This window comes from Hypanus sabinus, chromosome 3 (assembly GCF_030144855.1).
Source record: "Hypanus sabinus isolate sHypSab1 chromosome 3, sHypSab1.hap1, whole genome shotgun sequence".
Classification (NCBI taxonomy): domain Eukaryota; kingdom Metazoa; phylum Chordata; class Chondrichthyes; order Myliobatiformes; family Dasyatidae; genus Hypanus; species Hypanus sabinus.
In genome coordinates, this window is record NC_082708.1 from 166,331,345 (window position 1) to 166,354,455 (window position 23,111).

At 43.4% G+C, this 23,111-nt stretch overlaps 1 protein-coding gene across 4 annotated transcripts in view; it reads right to left on the bottom strand.

The window, feature by feature from the left end:
* Window positions 1-324: 324 nt before the first annotated feature.
* Window positions 325-23,111, bottom strand: part of uvssa (UV-stimulated scaffold protein A) — a 310,226-nt gene continuing 287,439 nt past the window's right edge. For all 4 annotated transcript variants that reach the window (XM_059965599.1, XM_059965596.1, XM_059965597.1 and 1 more), the window contains one exon: window positions 325-1,289. In XM_059965599.1, the coding sequence (XP_059821582.1) occupies window positions 1,196-1,289 (94 nt within the window). In that variant the 3' untranslated portion in view covers window positions 325-1,195. The remainder of the gene's footprint in view (window positions 1,290-23,111) is intronic.

Consider the following 23,111-nt stretch of genomic DNA (forward strand, 5'->3'; position numbering starts at 1 on the left):
ATCCCCCCGCCCCCACTTTCAAATCTCTTAGTTAGTCCTGACGAAGCGTTTCAGCCCAAAACGTCAACTTTCTTCCTATAGTTGCTGCCTGGCCTGCTGCATTCCACCAGCATTTTGTGTATATTGCTTGAATTTCCAGCATCTGCAGATTTCCTTGTGTTTGTATTTTTAAAATCACTTAATCTTCATATCTTTCGATTCAGTTTGTCATATTGTGTCAATCAAATGCTTACAATCTATACCAAACATAGTGATGTTCTTCGTTTTACCCATTCTGCCTTTTAGTTCAAATTATTTTACACTGTCAATCAAACACAACCACTATTAAGAATGCAGTCATTTTAATATGTAAATGGCATTGTAATCTTCTCTTTCAGTTACCTGGATCTGTGAGTTATGCAACATTCTCATCCTCTCTCCAGTTTTCCATCATTCAAAACTGTTGCTGCACTTTTGTCATAAGTATCAGTCTGTTACTTGGTCTAATCTGCCAAGTCTTTACATTTTAAATATATGGGCACTTTAGCAATCAATCTTTTATTTATATCTCTTATTATTTAGCATCATGGTGAAATTCAGCTCCACTTCCTTCTCATCCTCTTCTCTCTCTACCTTCAACCCAATAATTCTCCAAACTCTGCTTTCCAACCCTCAGCTACAGCACTTCACATTTGTTCCCCACTAAAAGCTCCCCCCTCTAATCTAACTAAAATCAGGGGAACAATTGGAGTTAGAAAAGAATAAGGAAACATCATTTGTTAAATCATTTTTAAAAGTTTAAAACCATTAACAAATTAAAATATTTACAAAGAAAAACAAATGTAGATCATAGTAAAGTTTAAATTGATCTGAATTGCCAGGAAGGTTAATGAATCAGTTCATTTTCTTCAGTGTAATGTTCAACAAAACTACATGAACAAATCTTAAGTTCCTGCAATTCTGTGATCACATCATCAATTATTATTACCATCTTTTAAAACAACATACATTAAATATTATATTTTATATAAGTTTGGCACTCAATGTAAAAAAAATTATATTTAAATACATTACAATAAAACATGTACACTGGAATCTTAAAATTCCGCAGTCTATAGAAAATCGGCAATATTGGTGGTTTTAAATTTCTGGTACAAATGATGTAAAAGTTGAGGCATGGTCACTTAATAGTGATTATTTCCAGCCTTTGTTGGCCTTAATTCAATGCATAGTTGAACTGGTTTGCAAACTTTTCATGTTTTCTTTTATCTAGAGAAGCCATTGCTTTGGAGACTCGTTTCAAGGAAGCTCTGCAAAGAAAACCAAACAAAAACATAGTATTGGTTACATTTAGTTTGCTCATGTGATATTATTGAACTTGATCAAAGCACATTATAGAGCATTACAACAGCCATACCTACTGCAATGGAACAAACTAATTAATTAAAAATAACACTCGGTAGCTCAGACAACTTCTGCAGATTGGTTCAGGGTTCAAAGTTCAAAGACTGTTTAACAGCATTTCCAGTACACAAGTGTCAAGGAGAATGAAATAATTGTTACTTTCATTTGATGCAGCACAAAATAAGATAAAGGACACAATAAATATAAATACATAACTTCTAAACATAGGTTATTTGTATGGCCATTAAGTGCTGCTAGGCACAGGGAGTGTTGATACACAAGATGACTGACAGGAAATGATACAGTATTGATGGTGAGGAGTGTTGATCAACCTCCCTGCTTGAGGAACTTGGCTGTTTTTGAGTCTGGTGGTCCTGGAGTGGATGCTAGTTAACCTTCCCCCTTATGGGAGTGGGACAGTCTATGAGCAGGGTGGGTTGGATCCTTCATGATATTACTCTCTTTTTTTCCAGTGCCTTTCTGTATATATATCCATGATAGTGGGTAGGCTGCTGCCAATGATGCATTGGGCAGTTTCAGCCATCCTCAGTTAGCATTTCAGATAAGTGAACTTTTAGTCAGGTACTTTCTGACCCATTGAGTATTTCTAGGGTTTGTTTTTATTTCAGATTTCTAGCATTTGTAATATTTTGCTTTACTATCTAATTAAACAAATTACTACAGGATTCTTATTGACGGCTATGTCTTAAGGATGCACAAATATGATGTCCTCCAGTTTATTAGAATTTTTAAGGTATCTGTTGGATAAGTGTGACAAAAATGATAGGTGCGCAGTTAGAAGGTACATCTGGTCTCAATGAGGCCTTTCAAAGAACTAATGAACACTATCAATAGATTTCTAACAACTGAAAAGTGCCTATTAGGGAAGAATAATGGAATAAAAAAGGGAGAAGCATATTTAAATGAGACATATCGATTCAATGAAGGCAACAAAATAATCATTTGTTTCACTGGAGTCCCAGTGATGAAATGTGAAGTGAGACAGGCAGTAAAACCCAGCCTGAACAGAATAACAAAATGGGCTGAGGTGGATCAGCCATCCATTGTACTTTTTGCTTTCTCCGCTGACTTCCACACACGGAAAATCAACTGGAACTTGTAACAATTGGCTTGAGTACTAAAAAAATTGGGTGCAGTGTTTACTGGCCAGCTGATATTTTAGTTTATAATTATTTTACTCTCCAACAGATCAATATTTGAGAACCCAAAGATTAAAATAAATTTAAAGTTTTAAAGCAATGCCGCAGGCCTGGATATTTCAATATTGTTGTAAACTACTACTCTTGGTGGATTTTACACTCTATAATCTGCAGTTCTCCTTAATTATAAAGCACCTTGGCAAATGGAGATAAAACTCAATAGGTTATAATTGAGAATAGTTAACCTGTTCACCAACCACATGCTATATGCTAAACCTTCTCTAACTAACCGGGCTAGACGAATAATGAAAACCAAACTAACATTCTTCTCTTCTCAAATTTTTCATAACATTTCACTTTTGAAAACCCAGTCGTTTACAATTTATAATTTATATCTCTGTGTGATCCCAAACTGAATCACAACAAGACAGTAGTTTGGTTTAACTCAGTGACAAACTGGAAATAAACCAGCTAATTAATGCTGTATTCATAAATTCCCTACGCCTAAGGTGACAAGTGACTTTGTACTTCGTTGGGAAAATACTGAACAGCACAAAGCAAAAATGCAAAACACTGCAGATGTTGAAAATGTGCATCACAAGAGAAAAATGTTGTTGACTCTCAAGTCAAGCAGCAGCTATAGAGGAAGTACAAAATGTAACTAGTTCAAGTGAAGAATTCCTAGTCCCAAAGTTGGACTAGAGGGCAACAACTAATGCCCTGAATTCAGGTTATATCAACCTCAAAATGTGTTTATATTGGAAAAGGTTTAAGTAATGCTATTAATTTGCATTTGTCTATTTTTCAATGTGATACAGAAATATGTTTGTATTTTTAGCTATTTTGAAATCTTGAGAGTATTCTAAAGATATACCTTGACCAGGGCTCAAAACAATTAGCCCGTTTGAAACATAATACTTTGAACTTGCGAGAATACATTCAACAAATACAGTAGAAGAGAAATCAAATTGCATTCTGTTCCTGAAAATTAATTCCATTAAATTCAACGGTGCAGAATTTTGGAAGTGATTTGCTGCTTTCACTATAATGCATATTCAGCCAGGCACTCATGTACAGATACCTACTCCAATTCTCTACCTCCGGGCTTCCGACTCCTATGCTAACTACAGATATTGAGTAGTATGTGTGTGAATGTTATGCAGGAGGATTTTGATTGCAGTCACTTGACACAAACCTAACTAAACATAATTTAACTGTTGCTTATGGTTTGCCAGGTAATTTCCAATTCTATATGACTTTTCTTTTTCCTCCTAAGATTGTTTACCTTTCCTTCTTTGCATGGAATCAATGTTTTAGGCAGATCATGAGCACAAGATGTTTTGCAGATGCTGGAAATCTCTTGTTTCTGCTCACTTCCTTTCCAGACCTAATGAAGGGTCTCAGCCTGAAATATCCACAGTTTATTCCCCTCCATAGGTGCTGTCCACATTGCTGAGGTCCTCCATCATTTTTATTTTGGTGTGTTGCTCTATGTTTTTGGCAAGTTCCTTTCTTTAATGTCCCTCTTTCCCCAAACCTGCTGATGCTGTATTTTGGTGAATCCATTATTCCCATTCAACACACTGCAATATCAATTCAGACCCCTTCCCTTATCAGTGAGAATGGATACCACAAATAAACTTGCATCTTTGTGGGATCTGGGCATTGTTGGCAAGGCCAGAATTTATTGGATCCCTAACTACCCCTGAGAATTAGAACTATTGCTATCCTTCTGGAGAGGGTAATCCTACACAGGTATAGCAAGGGAGTTTCAGGATTTGGAGAGGACCTGTATGTGTGTTATTCCACATGTTGCACATGATGGTAGAGCTTGTGAACCTGGAAGATATCATCAGAAAAGACTAGACAAATAACTGCAGTGTATTTCTAACACATACAGAATGCTGGAGGAACTCAGCAGGCCAGGCAGTACCCGAAGGGTCTTGGCCTGAAACGTCGACTGTACTTTTTTTTCCATAGGTACTGCCTGGCCTGCTGAATTCCTACAACATTCTGTGTGTGTTGCTTGGATTTCCAGCATCTGCAGCTTTTCTCTTGTTTGCAGTTTATTTATAGATGGTATACTTGGAAGTCACTGTGCACCAGTGAATTAAGGAAGAAATGCTTTGAGTGTCAATCGGATACTAATCAGATAGGCAACTTTGCAGTGGCCATTTCTGCAGATCTTAGGATTATTGTGGTCCAGGCAAGTATAAACCATTCTGTCTCACTCGCAAGTCTTGCCTTGTTGATGCTGAAAAGGCTTTAGAGCAGAGCTTCCCAAACCATGGATCCCTTGCTTAATGGTACTGGCCCATGACATAAAAGAAGTTGGGAACCCCTGCTTTAGAGGATCAAATGTTTTTGACCCACTCTCATGACTACTGTGCTTATCAGATGGTCCTGTTGAGTTTCTAGTCCATGCTGATCCCCAAGAATGTTGATGGTGAGAGACCAGTTATGGATATGATAGCATAGCAGTTAGTGCAATACCATTAAGAGTGCCAGCGATTAGGGTTAACTTCCCGTGCTGCAAGGTGGTTGTATGTTCTCCCCACAACTGTACAAGTTTCTTCCAGATTTCCTACCACAGTCCAAAGATGTATGATTACGGTTAGGGAGTTGTGGGCACTGTACTTTGGTGCCAGTAGCATGGTGACATTTGTGGGCTACAATGTATTTCACCGTATGCTTTGATGTACAAATAAATACATTCTAAAATGTCGAGGTTAGGTGGTTTAATTCCCCTCTCAAAGAGGGGGTCAATGGTGGGCACATTTGAGGCACAAAGGTTACTTTGCATTTATCAGTCCCTGCTGGAGCCTCTGAGTGCAGGCATGAACTGCTGTACTTGTTAAGGCATTGTGCAATCTTCAGATTCATTTGGAATTGGCCACAGACAACTCCACTATTGAATGTATAATGAAACGATTATTGTTGAAGTATTAGCCACTGACATTTGGGCCTAGGATGCTGACTTAAAGAGATGCTTTGGCTGGGATGATTGACCTCCAACAACCATCTTTATGCAAGGTATAACTCCAACCATTATAATATTTTCCTTTTGAGAACACGGATTTCAGTTTCAATAGAGCACCTTCGTGACCCACTTAGTCAAGTGCCAATGTGATGGAAAGTGACTGTCATGTCACATCTGCAATTCAGCTCTTTGGCTCCTGCTTTGAGCATCACTCTGATAAGATGTGGAAGTGAGTTCTTGCACAGTTTGGTGTATTTTGCACACTGCTTGTCTGCCCTGTTGGTGTGCTTTCATTGATTCTATACAGTTATTTGATATATTGAGTAGGCCTGCAAGAAATTATGGTGACATAATGTACTTTAATAAATTTACTTTGGTCTTTGCTGATGATTGACAGCAGACTTGTCGGGTGACAATTAGCCAGATTAGCAAGGCAATATTGGGCCATCCTCCATGTTGTCAGCGTCAAAGTGGCTAGATTCACAGTTTGTTCTGGAGTGCAGATATTCAGAACTACTCCTGGGATACACGTGAGTACTCTGCTCAGCCATTTCAAGTAATATTTAAGAGTTGACCACTCTGGTGGGTCTGCATTCACATACTGTCCAGAAGAGTTAGAACAGCAGATCTCCTCCCATTTATTATCTATTGTTTTGCAGAATACCTAAAATGAATTTACACAAATGGATCGGTGGGGCTTTAACTCAGCTATTTGTATTGTTATTCCAGGCATCTGAATTATTAGTTTATTAGGTTAACCAAGTCTCAATAATAAACACTTTTTAATAGGCAGCAGGTAGCAATCTAACTTTTTACTCAGGCTATATGGGACTAGGCAGAATAATAGTTTGGCACAGACTGGATGGGCAGAAGAGCCTGTTTCCAGGCTGCAACGCAATAGCGTCTATGGTCTGACTGTACTCCATTTAGGATACTCCTTTCAGTTATAATCCCTGAACCCTGGAAAAATTGCTCTACAATTTCACCAGAATACAGGTTCAATTTCTTGCACTTTGATTTAAGAGAAGCAAAATAGGTAACAAAAAAAATCTACTCCTCCCATGTGAAATTGAAGCCTGATCAAGTTAAATGTCATTAAATGAAAGCTCTCCATAATTGCTCAATATTCCCAAAAGATGGTGAAAGAACTTTCCAGAGATCCTTTTGAAAGGACTAGAATATAAAAGCAAGGATGTAATGCTGAAGCTTTATTAGGAATTTGTCAGCCTGCATTTGGAGTACTGGGAACAGTTTTGGTCCCCTTATCCAAGTGAGGATGGACCCACTTGGAGAGGGTCTAGATGTTGTTCACAAGTATGATTCTGGGAATGAAAGGGTTAGTGGCTCCGGGCCTATGCTCGCTGGAACTCAGAGTGGGGTGGGGGATCTCACTGGAAGCTATCGAATATTGAAAAGCCAAAATAGAGTGGACATTGAGAGGATGTTATCACTAGTGTGGAAGTCTAGGACCAGAGGCACAACCTCAAAATACAAGGACTCATTTTGGAACAGCAATGAGGAGGAACTACTTTAGCCAGAGAGGGGTAAAGCTGTGGTATTCATTGCCACAGATGGGTATGGAAGCCAAGTCGTTAGGTAAATTTAAAGTAGAGGTTGATAGGTTCTTAATGAGTAAGAACAAAGGTTATGGGGAGAGGGCAGAATGGGGTTGAGGGATAATAAACCAGACATGATGCGATGGCACAGCAGACTCAATGGGTCAAATTGCCTAATTCTGCTCCTTTGCCTTACCTGTATATCATCAGTTACCAGTACCCTCTACTCTTCTCACTTACAAAACTGACCAGTTATCAAAATGCACTGATTATATTTACAAAGAGCTGAATTCTTCAGCAATTTCCAGGAATGATTTTCCATGATGGTTACTGTGTTGCATTCAGTGTTCTATCGCTAGATCGTTACACATTCTATCATATTTCTGTAGTTTTAGTTTCTGTTTGATGCAAATATAAATAACATCTTTTTTTTGCCTGAAATCCTTTCCTTTAAAATTGAAATGAACAATCAGCACCCTAAAAGGTTTAATGTCCTTTATGAAAATATAAACAATAAATTTGGTTTTAATCAATAAAATAAAGAATACAATAATTTAAAAAACACAATAATTATAAATACAAAAGATAGCTTTTATACATAAATTGATTGTTTGTAATGAAGAGGATATAAAATATGTTCACATCCAGTCTTTCAAACAGATCTTCAGCCTTACAAAACATGATTACTGTTGTAGCTGTGTTTAGTTTAGGAATGATTAGTTTGAACAAAACTGAGCAATAAATAACCAAACGGAAAAGCCCGAATTCAATAAAAATTGTAATTACTCAAATACGAGTTTCTGAACGCTGATTTCCCTTGCAGCAGTTCCATGAGAGATCAATACTTTAAGCTATGTAATTCCTTGAAAATACTTTCTGTTAATGAAAGCACACCAGGACACCCTGTACATTTAACAGCATCGTATCTATTTTCAAGACCTGTGAAATTAGGGAACAGCAGAGCTGCAGCCCAAATATCTAATTCTTAAGAGGAGTCTTTAGCACTAATTCAGTGGCCTTGGCATGTCTTGGTGTGTAATGCTAAGTCTGGCATCAGCATCACTGCACCGTATGGTGCTGCAAATGAAATGTTATCCATCTCAGCCTTGTGCAGCCATTCACTACATTCTATTGACAGAAACAGCAGGATTTTATTACTTGTTAAAATCACGTCTTTTTCTTTTTTTTGAGTGTATGGCAAAAAAGAATGGGAAGTTAATTAACCCCCTAAGCACTTTAAACATGAAAATGTTACATCTTACAAGCAATTTATATTTTGAATGTAGTATTATGGTTAAGTTTTGTGATGAATAATGGGAATTATTCAGTTAATATGTCTGTAACACTTGCTCCTTTTCAACTCTGAACAGACACATGGCGTTTTCATTTCACCAAGTGACTGCACCAATGACAACAATGCACTCCTTCAGTACCTGGAATGAAATGCCAATCATAGAACCTTAGGGCAACACAGCACGGAAATGGGCCATTTGGCCTCTCTAGTCCATACTGAACTATTAATCTGCCGAGTCCCATTGGCATACTACAGCCCTTTATTCCCCTCCCATTCATGTATCTACCAAATTTCTCTTAAATGCTGAAATCAAACCTACATCCACCATTTCTGCTGGCAACTCGTTCCACACTCACATCACCCTCTGAGTGAAGAAATTTCCTGACATGCCCCCTTTAAACATTTCAATAGAAAAACACTGATTCAATTTAAAGTTTACAGCATATGCAAAGCAAGGAAACCCAACAAGTAGTGAGGATTGAGCTTTGTGAGAGTAATGAAATAGAAGAGCAAAACAAAGTGGTTAATATTGACAGGAAGGCCGAGGAAAAGCAGTTGTAGCTAAATGGTACATTATTAAAGATAATTCAGAAAAACAGAGACCAGAGAGTACAGAGGCTTATGTTTTTAAGATGTCAGGTTTGAGCGGGTTTCAACTGCTAAGATGGCAGTTGAAAGCTTTAACACTGTGTTCAAAAGAAAGCAAGTTTTATCAAATCTTTGTACATGATTGCCCAGGTCCCAACTGGGATGTTATGGATAATTCAGGTCACTAGGCTTCAGGAAAGATATCACAGTCTTAAAGATTCACTTTAATAGAAAATGAAATCAAAGAAGAAAAAACATATGCAGACTAGGGAAAATGGGTTTGTTCTCCTTCAGAGTAGAAAGGTCAAGAGGAGATTTAAATGAGTTTTTCATAATCTTAAGGGGAGATTTGGCATAGTGGTAACTACCATTGGATCAGTAATCCAGCAACATATGAGTTCAAATCCCACCACGGCAGATGAATTTGAATTCAATAAAAATATTTGGCAACCATGAAACCATGCCGATTGTCATAAAAACCCATTGGTTCACGAGGGATCCTGCCATCCTTACTCCAGACTCCAGACTCACAGTAATGTAGTTGACTCTTAACTGCCCTCTGAAATGGCCTGGCAAGCCATTCAGTTGTATCCAACCGCTAAAAAGAAAATAATAAGGAATGAACCCACAAGGACAACCTAGGCACTGGAAGCAACAACGGCAAAACCAGCCCTGTCAACCCTGCAAAGCCCTCCTTGCTAACATCCGAGGACTTGTGTCAAAGTTGGGAGAGCTGCCTCACAGACGAGTCAAACAACAGCCTGACGTAGTTGTACTGACAGAATCAGACCTTACAGTTAACATTCTCCACCAACACCATTCCTGGGTATGTACTGTCTCACCGGCGGGACAGACCTAGCAAAGCTGGTGGCACAGTGGTATACAATAGAGAGGGAGTTGCCCTGGAAACTCAGCATTGACTCTGAACCCCAAGAAATCTCATGACGCCAGGTTAAACACGGGCAAGGAAACCTGCTGATTACCATGTACTGTCCTCCCTTAGCTGACAAATCAGTACTTCTCCATGTTGAGCAGCCCTTTGAAGACCCTGACCTGGAGTTACACTCCGACTTTGGTCTTTTCGGGACTGTGACCTGCTCTCGGGGCCTTATGATATCGCAAGGATGCAGCCTGCAAGAATAGCCAGACTTTCATGGCTCTGAAGATGTGCTGATTCTAGGCTGGTGCCCCTGACTGAAGCGTCATGGGAGAACATGGAACATCGGGAGCAGCGGGACAGCTGCCATGGGTTGTGTGTCGAGGAGGCTGCGCCTTTCCAGGGCTGACTGTCTGGGCACAGAGCTCGGAAAAAGCAACACAACAGACTTAACATCATAAATTAGTGAGCTGTTTGTTATGTCTCCCCTTTCACTGTGAAACGGGGACATCCCTTTATCCCTTATTAGGGAGACAGTGAATACAAGATGGCAGTGGCGTGTGTGTATCACGAGGCTCAGCGTCTTATCTAATTTCAAAAAATAGTGTTAACTTATCTGCTTGTTTCCTGCATGTTTGCTCGATTTGGCTACTTCTTACAGCAAACAGACACCTTTGGTCATTAACTACCGATGCACTAACTCAGTTTTGGACTATCCATTCAATTTTGACCAACTACCTCCAGAGTTAGTAAGGACACCACGGACCTGCATTCAACTCACTCTGACCGGAAGGGCCCAGTGCCGACGCCAAGACCGTAAACAAAGATGGGGGAAACGTGGAGTTCTGCATGCTAGGCTAAGGCTAAATCCGCACCGGCCAGCGTTACCTAACATCTTCCTCACCAATGTTCGGTCTCTGACGAATTAGCTGGACGAACTAAGGACTTGGACCCTCACTCAAGGAAGGCTTATGGCTTGCAACGTCATGTATTTTATGGAGACGGGGCTAAACTGTGATGTCCCAAACAACTTGGTGGAACTGGAAGGGCACATGGTCTTCAGGGCTGAAAGAGCTGCAACAGCGACAGGTAAAAGTAGAGGAGGTAGTTTATACATCTACGTGAATTGATCATGGTGTCTGTGGCATATCTAAGGTATGGTAGGTATGGCACATGCCCTGGGCGCCACTTGAAGAGGGCGCCACTGAACAGTTTCTATTAAAGTCAGACAAGCCATCCTCGGATATTGAAAAAAGAATTTTCTTCAGATCTGTCTTTGATTATCCTGGGTGAGAAGCACTAGGATGGCCTTATTTCAGAGCATTTTGTAAGAAGACCATGAAATGTTTCTTCACGAAGGAGAATAAAAGTGGAGCTGAAGGATGGAAGAGACGAAAGTTGGAGGCAGAGGAAGCCAAGAAGTCGAGCAAGTTCTTCATGCCCTTCTTTGAAAAGCCCGGAACAAGTAGTTCGACACGTTCCATGGAGTCGCCTGCACCTGTTACAAGTTTGTTAGAATTCGAAAGTGGAACAAGTACAAATGCGTCACAAGCCGAGGAGGAAGTCAAGTCAGATAAATCCGAGTATGACGAGATTAAGAGTGAGGCTGCCACAGAGAACGTGGACGTGATGGGAGGGGAAGATGATGGTGGTGGTGGTGATGTTGAGTTTATTGACGAGATTTTACCTGACAAGATTGAATCTAATGGCACCGAACCTGGTAAACTGGATGGTGTCAAAGAGCCTCAAACTGTCACATCAGAAGTGATTGAACAGCATGACACTGGACTTCTGAAGTTCGACAAGAATACTGGAAAAGCAATTCTGTCTAACACATTGAGAACAGAAATAATAAAGCTGGGTTCGAAGTATTTCTAGAACAGTGGGGGCCTGTCCTACCAACAAATAACTACTCAATGAACCAAACTTGATTCAAGAGGAAATTGGGAAATGGTCGTGGTGAGAAAGTGATTCGCTCACGGCTGGTCTATCCCCCTTCTTAAAAAATCTGCATATTGTATCTGTTGTCTTCTCTATTCCCATCAGACCAGCAATGCTCATTGGAGCAGGAAAGTGGATTCAACCAGTGGAAAGCACCTGAAAAGGTTAGTGTTCATGAAAATGCCAGAATCATCGGGATTGCTTCATACAGTGGAAAGAAATGGAAAGAAATTTAGCTGGAAACAGAGGAGTTATTGACGTGGTATTTCAATCACAGATTGAGAAGGAAAAGCAGAAGTGGCGTGATATCTTGACAAGAATCCTTCACTGCATAAAATTCCTTGTGACTCAGAACCTGGCTTTGCGAGGACACAGGGAGTCACTTCAGCTAGACGATGACTCCATTGGGGGAAATTTCCTTGGCTTACTGAATCTACCGGCCATCTTTGACCCTGTCATAAAAGAACACCTCACTCATTTGGAAAGTCATCTGGATCCATGTCTTATCTTTCACCGGGTTCCAGAACAAATTCACCAACATGATGGCATCCACTGTTCGCCAGAGTTTACTGAGAAGCATTGGTAAAGTCAAGTACTATGGTCTCATGTTCGACTTGACTCCTGATCAGACATACCGTGAGCAGATGTCAGAAGTAGTGGGGTATGTAGAAGTTGATTTTGAGAGGAAAACAGTCTGTGTTGTAGAGTTCTTCCTTGGTTTTATCCAAATAAGTCAGAAGGATGCTGAGAGCTTGGTTGAAGACATCTTGAAACAACTAGAGAAGGATGAAATGGAGATACAAGATTGTCAGTCACAGGGCTATGACAATGCTGCTGTGATGGCTGGACACAGAAGTGGTGTTCATCAAAGAATAAGTGAGGAAAAATAACCTGGCAATGTTTGTGAATTGTGACAATCACTCACCCAACTTGGTGGGTGAACATGCAGCAAAGCAGGATACAATGATGGTCACGTTTTTTGGAACCATCGAAACTCTCTACGTGTTTTTCTCTTGTTCAACACAGCACTGGGAAAAAAGTAAAAAACGCTGTGCCTGTGGTTGTTAGGTCAGAGTCCAAAACCAGGTGGAGAGCAAGGACAGAAGCAGTGAAGCCTGTCAACAAGTACCTTGAGGAGATACTTCAAGTTTTCCAGGACATGATAGACAATGAAAACAAGACCAGTGAAACAAGAAGGGATGCAAGGCAGCTGTACAACCACATGTTGAGTTATGAATTTCTGATTTTGCTAGGATTTTGGAACGAAGTACTCATTCACATTGACTGTATTCAAAAGAGGCTGCAGGATCCTAGCATGAACTTCCATGATGCTGCCCTGGATTTGAAAGCCCTCCGAGATCATTTTTATGATGAAAGAGAAGTGTTGGTCAGTGAGTCACTCGAAGAAGAAGTCGGCCTCTGTCAAGAATGGAATATTGAAGTTGAAAGACGTCAGAGACGAGAAAAACAAATGGATGATGAGAACTTGGGAGACACTGGGTTTACAGCTAAGGAGGAAATGGAGTCATGAAGTGAATACTCAACCGTCTTGACAGAAAAATGGATGAAAGGTTCACTCGTTTGCACAACACTGACACCAAGTTTGGGTTTCTTCTTGATGCCAATGGACTGTGTTATGGCACCGACAGTAATGACCTAAAAAAGTGCAAAAATTTGCTATCAAGGCAGGTCAACAAGAAAGTATCAAGACCTGAAGAGCTTCTTGAATTTATTGTTCAGTATGGAGATGAGAGTGTCTTCTCCATTGCTAGTCAGATAATGCTAAACATCGCATTTTCCATCGTGAGCTGTGAGAGATCATTCAGCAAGTTAAAACTAATACTTTCATATTTGAGAGCCTCCATGGGTCAAGGCAGACTCTGTGATCTTGCTCTGCCGAGTGTAGAAAGAGAAGAAACAGGAAAAATTGACTTTGTTCACGTCATAGACCAATTTGCATCAGTGAAAGCAAGGAAGATGCAATTATAATTTTCATGTAGTGCCATAATTTGTTAATTAAAAGATTAACAAGCTTGACTTGTATTTTTGAGCTAATATTATGGTAAAGTTATCTAAAAGATGGGTGTCAGATGTTTGGACAGGGGTGCAATTTCAGTGCTTGCCGTAGGCGCTATTTTCTGTAGATATGCACCTGCATGGTGCACTAACTCTATCATTGCTGACACTTATTGCTCTACTGATGTGGAATACCTGCTTATTAAGTGTAGACCTTTTTATCAACCACGAGAGTTTATATGCATCATATATGTCGCAGTTTATGTTCCACCAGATGCTGATGCTAAAGTAGCCATGGAAGCCCTCAGTGTCACTATTAGCAAGCTGCAGACATCGCATCCAGACGGAGCGTTTATTGTCACTGGGGACTTTAATCATTGCAACCTGTGCACCATCCTTCCAAGATTTTACCAAAATGTATCATGCACCTCAAGGGGAAATAAAACCTTAGATTATGTCTACACAAATGTGGCCTATGCTTACAAAGCCACTACCCTCCCCCACCTGGGGCAGTCCGACCATCTTTCATTGTTTCTGCTTCCCAAGTACAGCCCGATCATTACACGTGCGAAACCCACAATGAAGACTATTAAGATCTGGCTGGAGGGTGCTGACTCTGCTCTTCAGCACCAATCCCAGCACACAGACTGGAGTGTGTTTGCTGCCCATGCCACCACAGACTCTCAGATTGACATTGACTTATATACCAACTCTGTCCTTGAGCACATCAACAAGTGTGTAGATAGAGTGACATCACAAAAACAAATAAAAGTTTTCCCCAATCAGCAACCATGGATGAACAGAGAGGTTCGCCTCCTGCTCAAAGCCAGAGTTTCAGCCTTTAGGTCTGGAGACCGGGAGACTTACTGCTCAGCCAGGCCCAACCTGAGGAGGGGAATCTCTCAGGAGAAACACATATACAAACAGAGAATCGAGGAGCATTTCAACTCCTCAGACCCCCGACACATGCGGCATGGCATACAGGTCATTACAGACTTCAAACCACCTAGTACTGTGCCCCCTTCCAGCTCTGCTCCCCTCCCTGATGTGCTCAATTACTTCTACGCTCACTTTGACCGAGGGAACAAGGAGGTCACCCTCAAAGCGGATCTCCCACCTGGTGAACTGCCTCTCTCACTTTCCACCTCTGATGTTTGCGCCACCCTGAGTAGGGTGAATGTACAGAAGGCAGCTGGTCCGGACAGAATACCTGGCCGTGTGCTCAGAGTCTGTGCAGGGCAGTTGGCCGGGGTCTTCACGGACATTTTCAGTCTGTCCCTGGCCCAGGCAGTTGTCCCCACAAGCTCCAAGATTGCCACCAATGTGCCAGTGCCGAAGCATTCCACTGCCACAGGACTGAATGACTTCCGCCCAGTTGCACTCCCCCCCCATCATTGCAAAGTGCTTTGAGAGACTGGTTCTATCACATCTGAAATTCTGTCTGCCCACTACCCTGGACCCCCATCAATTTGCCTATCACACCAACAGGTCAACAGAGGATGCCAGCTCCACAGCACTTCACTCTGCCCTGACCCACCTGGACAGCCTCAACTCTTACGTTAGAATGCTGTTCATTGAATTTAGTTCCTGAGGAGCATCAAGAAAGCTCACCTCTGTCCCAGGATACTGACGGACTTTTACCGTTGTACCATTGAGAGCACAAACACCAACTTCATCTCAGTGTGGTATGCAATTGTTCCGTATCAGACCGCAAAGCACTCCAGCGTGTGGTGAAAACTGCCCAGCGGATTATCGGCACCCAATTCCCCACCATTGAGAACATCTACCACAAATGCTGCCTGGGCAGGGAGAAAAGCATTATCAGGGATGCATCTCACCCTAACCATGGACTCTTTACTCTCCTCCCATCCGGTAGGCGCAACAGGAGCCTCCGCTCCCACACCAGCAGGCACAAGAAGAGCTTCTTCCCTGAGGCTGTGACACTGCTGAACCTCACATAACAGTGCTAAGCAGTATTGCACCCATGTTGTACTGTCTCAGTACTTTTATATCTGTGTGCTGTAGCACTTACTTTTTATTCACAGTTATTTTGTAAATAACACTATTCTTTAGCACTTCTGGTCAGATGCTAATTGCATTTCATTTGGCTTTGTATCTGTACTCGGCACAATGACAATAAAGTTGAATCAAAACAAAAATCATAGTTATGTCGAATTACCAAGTGAACGAGTAGTCTTTGGGGTACTGCAAGTGTGTCTTTATTGATGTTTGCTGCATGCTTGAGTGCTCAGTGGAGGGCACTGATGCTTTTTTGCTGGGGGGAGTGCTGTCGTTGCCTTGCTACTGCTTGTGTGTGGGAGGGGGAGCTGGAGAGATGGCTTTGGGGTTCTAATGTTTAACCGTCATTCATTCTTTGGGGCACCCTTCTGTTTTCATGGATGTTTGCAAAGAAAAAATTTTTAGGATGTAGGTTCTCTGACATTAAACGTACCTATTGAAGTTGGAGGAGGCACTGTGGGTGGCAAGGGCACAGAATATACTCTGGGTGGGGGAGCTTCAATGACCATTACCAAGGGTGGCTCGGTAGTACCACCACAGACTGAGTTGGTTGGGTCCTACTGGACATAGCTAACTGAGACTACAGCAGGTAGTGAGGGAACCAACAAGAGGGAAAAAACATTCTCACCAACTTGCCTGCCATGGGAGCATCTGTCCATGACAGCATCAGTAGAAGTGGCTGCCACACAGTACTTGTAGACTAAATCCCGTTTCTATATTGAAGAAACCCTCCGCCGCATTGTGTGGCACTACCGTTGTGCTAAATGGGATGGACTTAGAACAGATCTAGCAGTCTAAGACTGGCATCTATGAGTCGCTGTGGGCCATCAGCAGTAGTAGCAGCAGCAGCAGCAGAAATGTACTCCACTACGATCTGTAACCTCATGGCCCTGCACATCCCTCACCCTAACATCACCACCTGACCAGGGGATCAACCCTGGTTCAATGAAGAGTGCAGGAGGGCATGCCGAGAACAACACCGGGCATACCTCAATATGAGATGTCACCCTGGTGAAACCACAATACAGGACGACTTGCAAGCCAAACACCATAAGCAGCAAGTAATAGACAGACCTAAGTGGTCCCACAACCAACGGATCAGATCCAAGCTCCATAGTCCTGCCACATCCAGCCATGAATGGTGGTGGACGATCAAACAGCTCACTGGAGGAGGAGGCTCCACAAATATCCCCATCCCCAATGAGAGAGGAGCCCAGCACATCTGTGCAAAGTATAAGGCAGAGTCATTTGCAACAATCTTCAGTTAGAAGTGCCGAGGAGATGATCCAGCTCGGCCTCCTCCACAAGTGCCCAGCATCCCAGATGTCAGTATGCAGCCAATCCAATTCACTCCTTGTGAGATCAAGAAACAGCTGAAAGCACTGGATACTGCAAAGGTTATGGGCCCAGACAAAATCCCAGCAATAGTCCTGAAGACTTGTGCTCCAGAACTAGCTGCACCACTAGCTGAGCTGTTCCAGTACAGCTACAACACCGGCATCTACCCGGCAATATGGAAAATTGCCCTGGTATGTCCTGTACACAAGAAACAGGACGTCAAACCCAGCCAATTACCACCCTATCAGCCTGCTCTCAATCATCAGCAAAGTAATGGAAGGAGTCATCAATAGTGCTGTCATGCAACACTCGGCAATAACCTGCTTAAGGATGCCTAGTTTGGGTTCCGTCGAGGCCACTCACCTCTTTGGTCCAAATATGGATGCAAGTGCTAAATACCAGAGGAGAGGTGAAAATGATAGCACTCAACATCAAAGCAGCATTTGACCAAGTATGGTATCAAGGTGCCCTAGCTAAAATGAAGACAATTAGGGGGAAAACCCTGCGCTGGTTGGAATCATACCTGACACAAAGGAAGATGGTTGTGGTAGTTGGAGGTCAATCATCTCATCCTCAGAACATCACTACAGGAGTTCATCAGGGATGTGTCCTAGGAGCAATCAGCTTCAGCTGCTTTATCAATGAACTTCCTTCCGTTGTAAGGTCAGAAGTGGTGATGTTTGCAGATGATTGTGCAATGTTCTGCACCATTCATGACTCCTCAGATGGTGAAGCAGTTCATACCCAAATGCAGCAGGACCTGGACAATATTCAGGCTTGGGCTGACAAGTGGCAAGTTACATTTGAGCCACGCAAGTGCCAGGCAATGACCATCTCCAGCAAGAGAGGCTCTAACCATTGTCCCTTGATACTCAATGGCATCACCATCGCTGAATCCCTGACTATCAATATCCTGGAGGATGAGAAGAATCCTCCCTCATTCTTCTAAACTCACCCCTCAGTGTTCTACAGTTAGAGGAATGCAAGCTTTTCTGGATAATCCTCTGTTCCTTTTGCTAAACTCAGGGCTATGCTGTTGATATAGATTGAGGTATGGGCTATTGATATAAACTCAAGGCTCGGTTGTTAATATAAACTCAGGGCTGGGCTGTATGGGGTGTCAGGGAGGGGTAGCACCTCTGGTGGGGGAACGTGTTGCGTCCTTTTCGAGGCAGTTTGCCCACCTCTGGTCCCCATCTGGTACTCAGCTCTCACCTGTGGCTCCCCATAGCAGTTTGCATATGACAGAGGCCATACCCCAGGCAACAGCTTCGACAAGCTGGCTAAACCAGGTGAGGGTAGCCGACAGGTCTCAAACCCTCAGTGAGATAGGGAGTTGTCTATCCCATCATGTGAAGACAGACTCCAGCGGATTGAGCGGATGAGACCAATGGAAGGTCCGACGGTCAAGAAGGCGGTCTCTGCAAGCGTCATGGAATGCGTAGAGCACGACAAGACACAGAAGATGTCCTGGTCATCCACTGCGCCTAGTCCCATCTCCAGCCGTCTCAACTCCTGTCTTGCCACTGGATCCAGATGGGAATTGGGAAGAGAGAGTGAGGCTGATGCTGCACAACTCTCCCTCACTTGAATCCAAATCAAGCGCTAGTCTCGGCACTATCAGCATCATCATCACTCTCTAACCTTTGCTACAGAACAGAAGTCAAGCCACCCTGATCAGCACCTATGCCCCCACGATGACCAACCCGGATGAGACGAAAGACAGGTTCTATGAAGAATTAGACACCCTACTATCAGCAGTGAACAGCACCAACAAGCTGATCTTGCTCAGCGACTTCAATACAAGAGTAGGGTGCGACTCTGCAGCCTGGCAGAGAGTCGTTGGGAGACATGGAGTGGGCAAATTTGACAGTATTGGCCTACTCTTACTGAAGACCTGTGCAGTCAACACAACTTACTGCTTACCTACCTGTAACAAGACCTCCTGGATACACCCCTGCTCTAAGCATTGGCACCTTATCGACTATGTCATTGTCAAGAGAAAAGACAGGCAGGATGTTAGAGTGATCAAGGCCAAGTGTGGTGCTGACTGCTGGACGGATCACAGGCTCATTGTCTCCAAAATGAAGCTCCGCATCAGACTCGAGGCGACCACAAGGAAGCAAGGCTGTGAAAAGAATCAATGTGGCCAGGCTGAAGAAGCCCAGCATAGCTTCAGCCCTGGCTGAAGATTTAGAAACCAAGCTTGCTGACCGACGCCTGGCAGGCAGCGCTGTGGACGACTGGGATGCTGTCCATTCATCTGCACTGAAGATGCTCGGGCTCTCTGCCCACAAGCAGCATAACAGGTTGGATGAGAATGATGAGGAGATGCAGGCTCTACTTGTTGAAAAGCACCGCCTTCATTGTGCCGTTCAGAACGACCCATCATCAGCTGTCAAGAAAAACGCCTTTACCAGTGCTCGCGGAATAGTCCAGAATAAACTGTGTAAAATGCAAGATGCCTGGCTGAGCACCAGGGCAGATGAAGTACAGGGATCCGCTGACAGAAACAACTTGAAACGATTCTATGAAGCCCTCAACACTCTCTATGGACCTCAGTCTCTCGGGAGCTCCCCCCTCCTGAGTACAGATGGTACAACTCTCATTACAGAGAAGGCTCAGATCCTGCAGAGATGGGCTGAACACTTTGAAGCCGTCCACAACCGACCGTCATCTATTAACGATGAGGTGATAGACAGGCTTCCACAGGTCGACATCAACAGCGCCATGGTGACCCACCGGTAGTAGCCGAAGTCACGAAAGCTGTCAGCCAGCTATCCAGTGGCAAAGCCCCAGGGGCAGACGCCATGCCTGCAGAAATTTACAAAGCTGGTGGTCCTGTACTTATAGAGAAACTCACCCAGTTGTTCCAGTCTTTTTGGAAGCAAGGATCCATTCCTCAGGAACTTAAAGATGCATCTATCATACACCTCTACAAGAGGAAGGGCAATCGACAAGACTGTGACAACCAACGAGGAATCTCGCTGCTCTCCATTGCAGGAAAAACTCTTGCAAGGGTCCTGCTAAATCATCTGATCACTCATCTGGAGCTGGGCCTGCTGTCAGAGTCACAGTGTGGCTTTCTCAAAATTCATGGGACTATAGACATGATTTTTGCTGCACGCCAACTTCAGGAGTAGTGTCAGGAGCAGAATCGCAAACTCCACACAACTTCTGTTGACCTCACGAAAGCCTTCGACATTGTCTGCCGACAAGGCCTGTGGAGGATCATGTCAAAGTTCAGATGCCCCACCAAATTCATTCCGATGTTACGCCAGTTCCATGATGGCATGATGGCTAGTGTGCTGGATGGCGGAGAATCCTGTGACGGGGTCCAGAAATTACTCTAGTTTGTGACGGGGTCCAGAGTTGACCCTATGAACTGTACTGCTATTAAGAGAGAGAGAGGGAGGCGTCCAACGAAATGAGAGAGAGAGACAGAGGCTGCTCGAAAGATAGATGTTATGGTTTCTCTACAAGCTTGCTTACCTTTCCACAAGGACACTTGCCTGCTTGTAAAACTCTTACAGAGAGAGGAGGGCGGAGCAGGTTGATGGACAGCTGGTGTTCAACATGTGGGGATAAATACCAGGTCCACTGATGCACAGACAGACACACGGTTTTGGACACTGGACAAGCTTTGTTGTACCCACAGGAAGGTGGGGTTTTTGGAGGATTGATTTGGGGAAATCGATCAGTGGTTCTCGCAGTGTGAAAAGGTGTGACCGATTGTATCCAGAGATACCGGCCACGTGACAGATGCACTGCCACCTGGCTGGTCGGAGGGTACACCACATGCCAATCAACATTTGGTCCCTCCCAACTAATCAATGCACACCTAAATTATTGGTCACCTTAATTGGATTATCTCGCCCAGCCGCATGCTATAAAAGGTGAGACATGTGCCTGGCTCGCTCTCTCTTACAGACCACCTCATTGAAGGTAAGTGCATTGACTTATGTTTGGGAAAGTTTATCGTTTGTCCTGGTAAGGGAGCCGCAGCTATCCAAGGTCAAGGGGGATAGCTGTCGTAGTGCTTTTCCCTTGTTCTTTGTATGTGCAACTGTACCCTGTCCCCACACAGCTTCCTGTGTATTGTACAGCCGACCTGACCTTCCCCACACGTGTTAACCCTAAGCGTTTTTTGTTAGAATGTTGTAGTTGCTTGTGTTGACCCAACTTCCCCTTGTAAATAAATTCCCTATTATTAAAACTGTGCGTCCAGGCCTCTACTGTTTAGACTCAAAGAACCAGTTATTTTCCATCACAACACCGGTGGGGAATTATTTGTGTGTCCACCCTTGCTTGGGTAATAAATCCAACACTGAAGAATGGTCGCATGTGTTATGGTCGCAGTCGGTGACTTCAACAGGATTTCAGAGGACAACGGGGATTTCAGAAGACAACTGGAAGATCAACGGCATCAGCTCACCTCTCTCTCCAATGTTACTCAACTAACTACTTCGAACTGAACTGAACTCTCTTCATCATCATAAGACTCTATCCATTTACCCCTAGGTTTGAAAGAGCCTGGTTTTGTTCCTATTTCCACACTCATATATCATTGCTAATTTATTTGATATATCTCCATTTATATTATTGTATTGCGTAGCTACTAATAAACACTATTAGTTAATAGCAATACCAGACTCCAAATGTGTTTTCAATTTCTACTGGTTCTTTAACCCGTCACAGGGTACATGACAATCCTTCAAGGCATGCCCACACACCAGAGGCATCAAACAGTGCTCACACCCACACTGTTCCACATGATGTTTACTGCCATGCTGAATGATGCCTTCCAGGACAGTGATGCTGGAATCAGCCTCAAGTACAGAGTGGATGGGAAGCTCTTCAACCTGAGGAGACTTCAAGTTATTACCAAAGTGAAGGAGACTGTTCTGAGAGACTTCCTCTTTGCCAGTGACTGTGCCCTGTATGCTGGCTCAGAGCCAGAGGTGCAAGGCAATATGGACAAATTCTCCACAGCTTGTGACAACTTTGGTCTCACCATCAACATCAAAAAGACCGAAGTCATTCGCCAGCCTGCTCCTTGTGCACTGTACACAGAACCCAAAATCACAAACAAAGGACAGAAACTACAGGCAATGGGCCAGTTTACTTAACTTGGCAGCACCCTCTCCCGAGCAGTGACTATTGATACAGAAGTTAACTGCAGAATAGCAAAGGCAAGTTCTGCTTTCGGTCGACTGCGCTCCACTGTATGGGAACGTCGAGGAATCAGGCCAGCAACAAAACTGAAGGTCTACAGAGCCGGGGTACTCATGACCCTCCCGTATGCCTGTGAAACGTGGACTGTGTATCGAAGGCATGCAAGATGGCTCAACCACTTCCGCATGACTTGTCTTCGCAGGATATCAGGCATCAGATGGCAAGACCAAGTACCAGACACTGAAGTTCTCTATGAGCAAGTCTACCATCAGTGCACACACTGCTGATGAGAGCACAGACCCGGTTGGGCAGGTCATGTCATCCGCATGCCGGACGAACGCATACCCAAGCAGCTCCTTTTTGGAGAACTCTCAGCTGGAGGACGCTCACGTGGAGGGCAGAAGAAACATTACAAAGACACACTAAAGGCCTCCCTTAAATTGTTTGACATAGACACGACCTCCCGGGAAACGCTGGCACAAAACTGCCCTACCTGGCGTGGCCTAATCCACGAGGGCTGTCAGTCATACGAAGCAAGGCGCGCGGCTGAAGCACAACACAAGCGCGAGCAGTGCAAGTCCAGAGCCACCAGTGCAACAACTGCAGTGCCTACACACGTCTGCCCAACATGTGCCAGGACATTCCGTGCCTGAATTGGCCTGACCAGTCATCTTCGGACATGCCGCATCCAGTCTCAAAGTGACTAATCAAAGTGAGGTCTTCATCGACGACCATGGAGGAACCACAAACTCAGTGCTGTGATGTGAATATATACTCGTGCCTG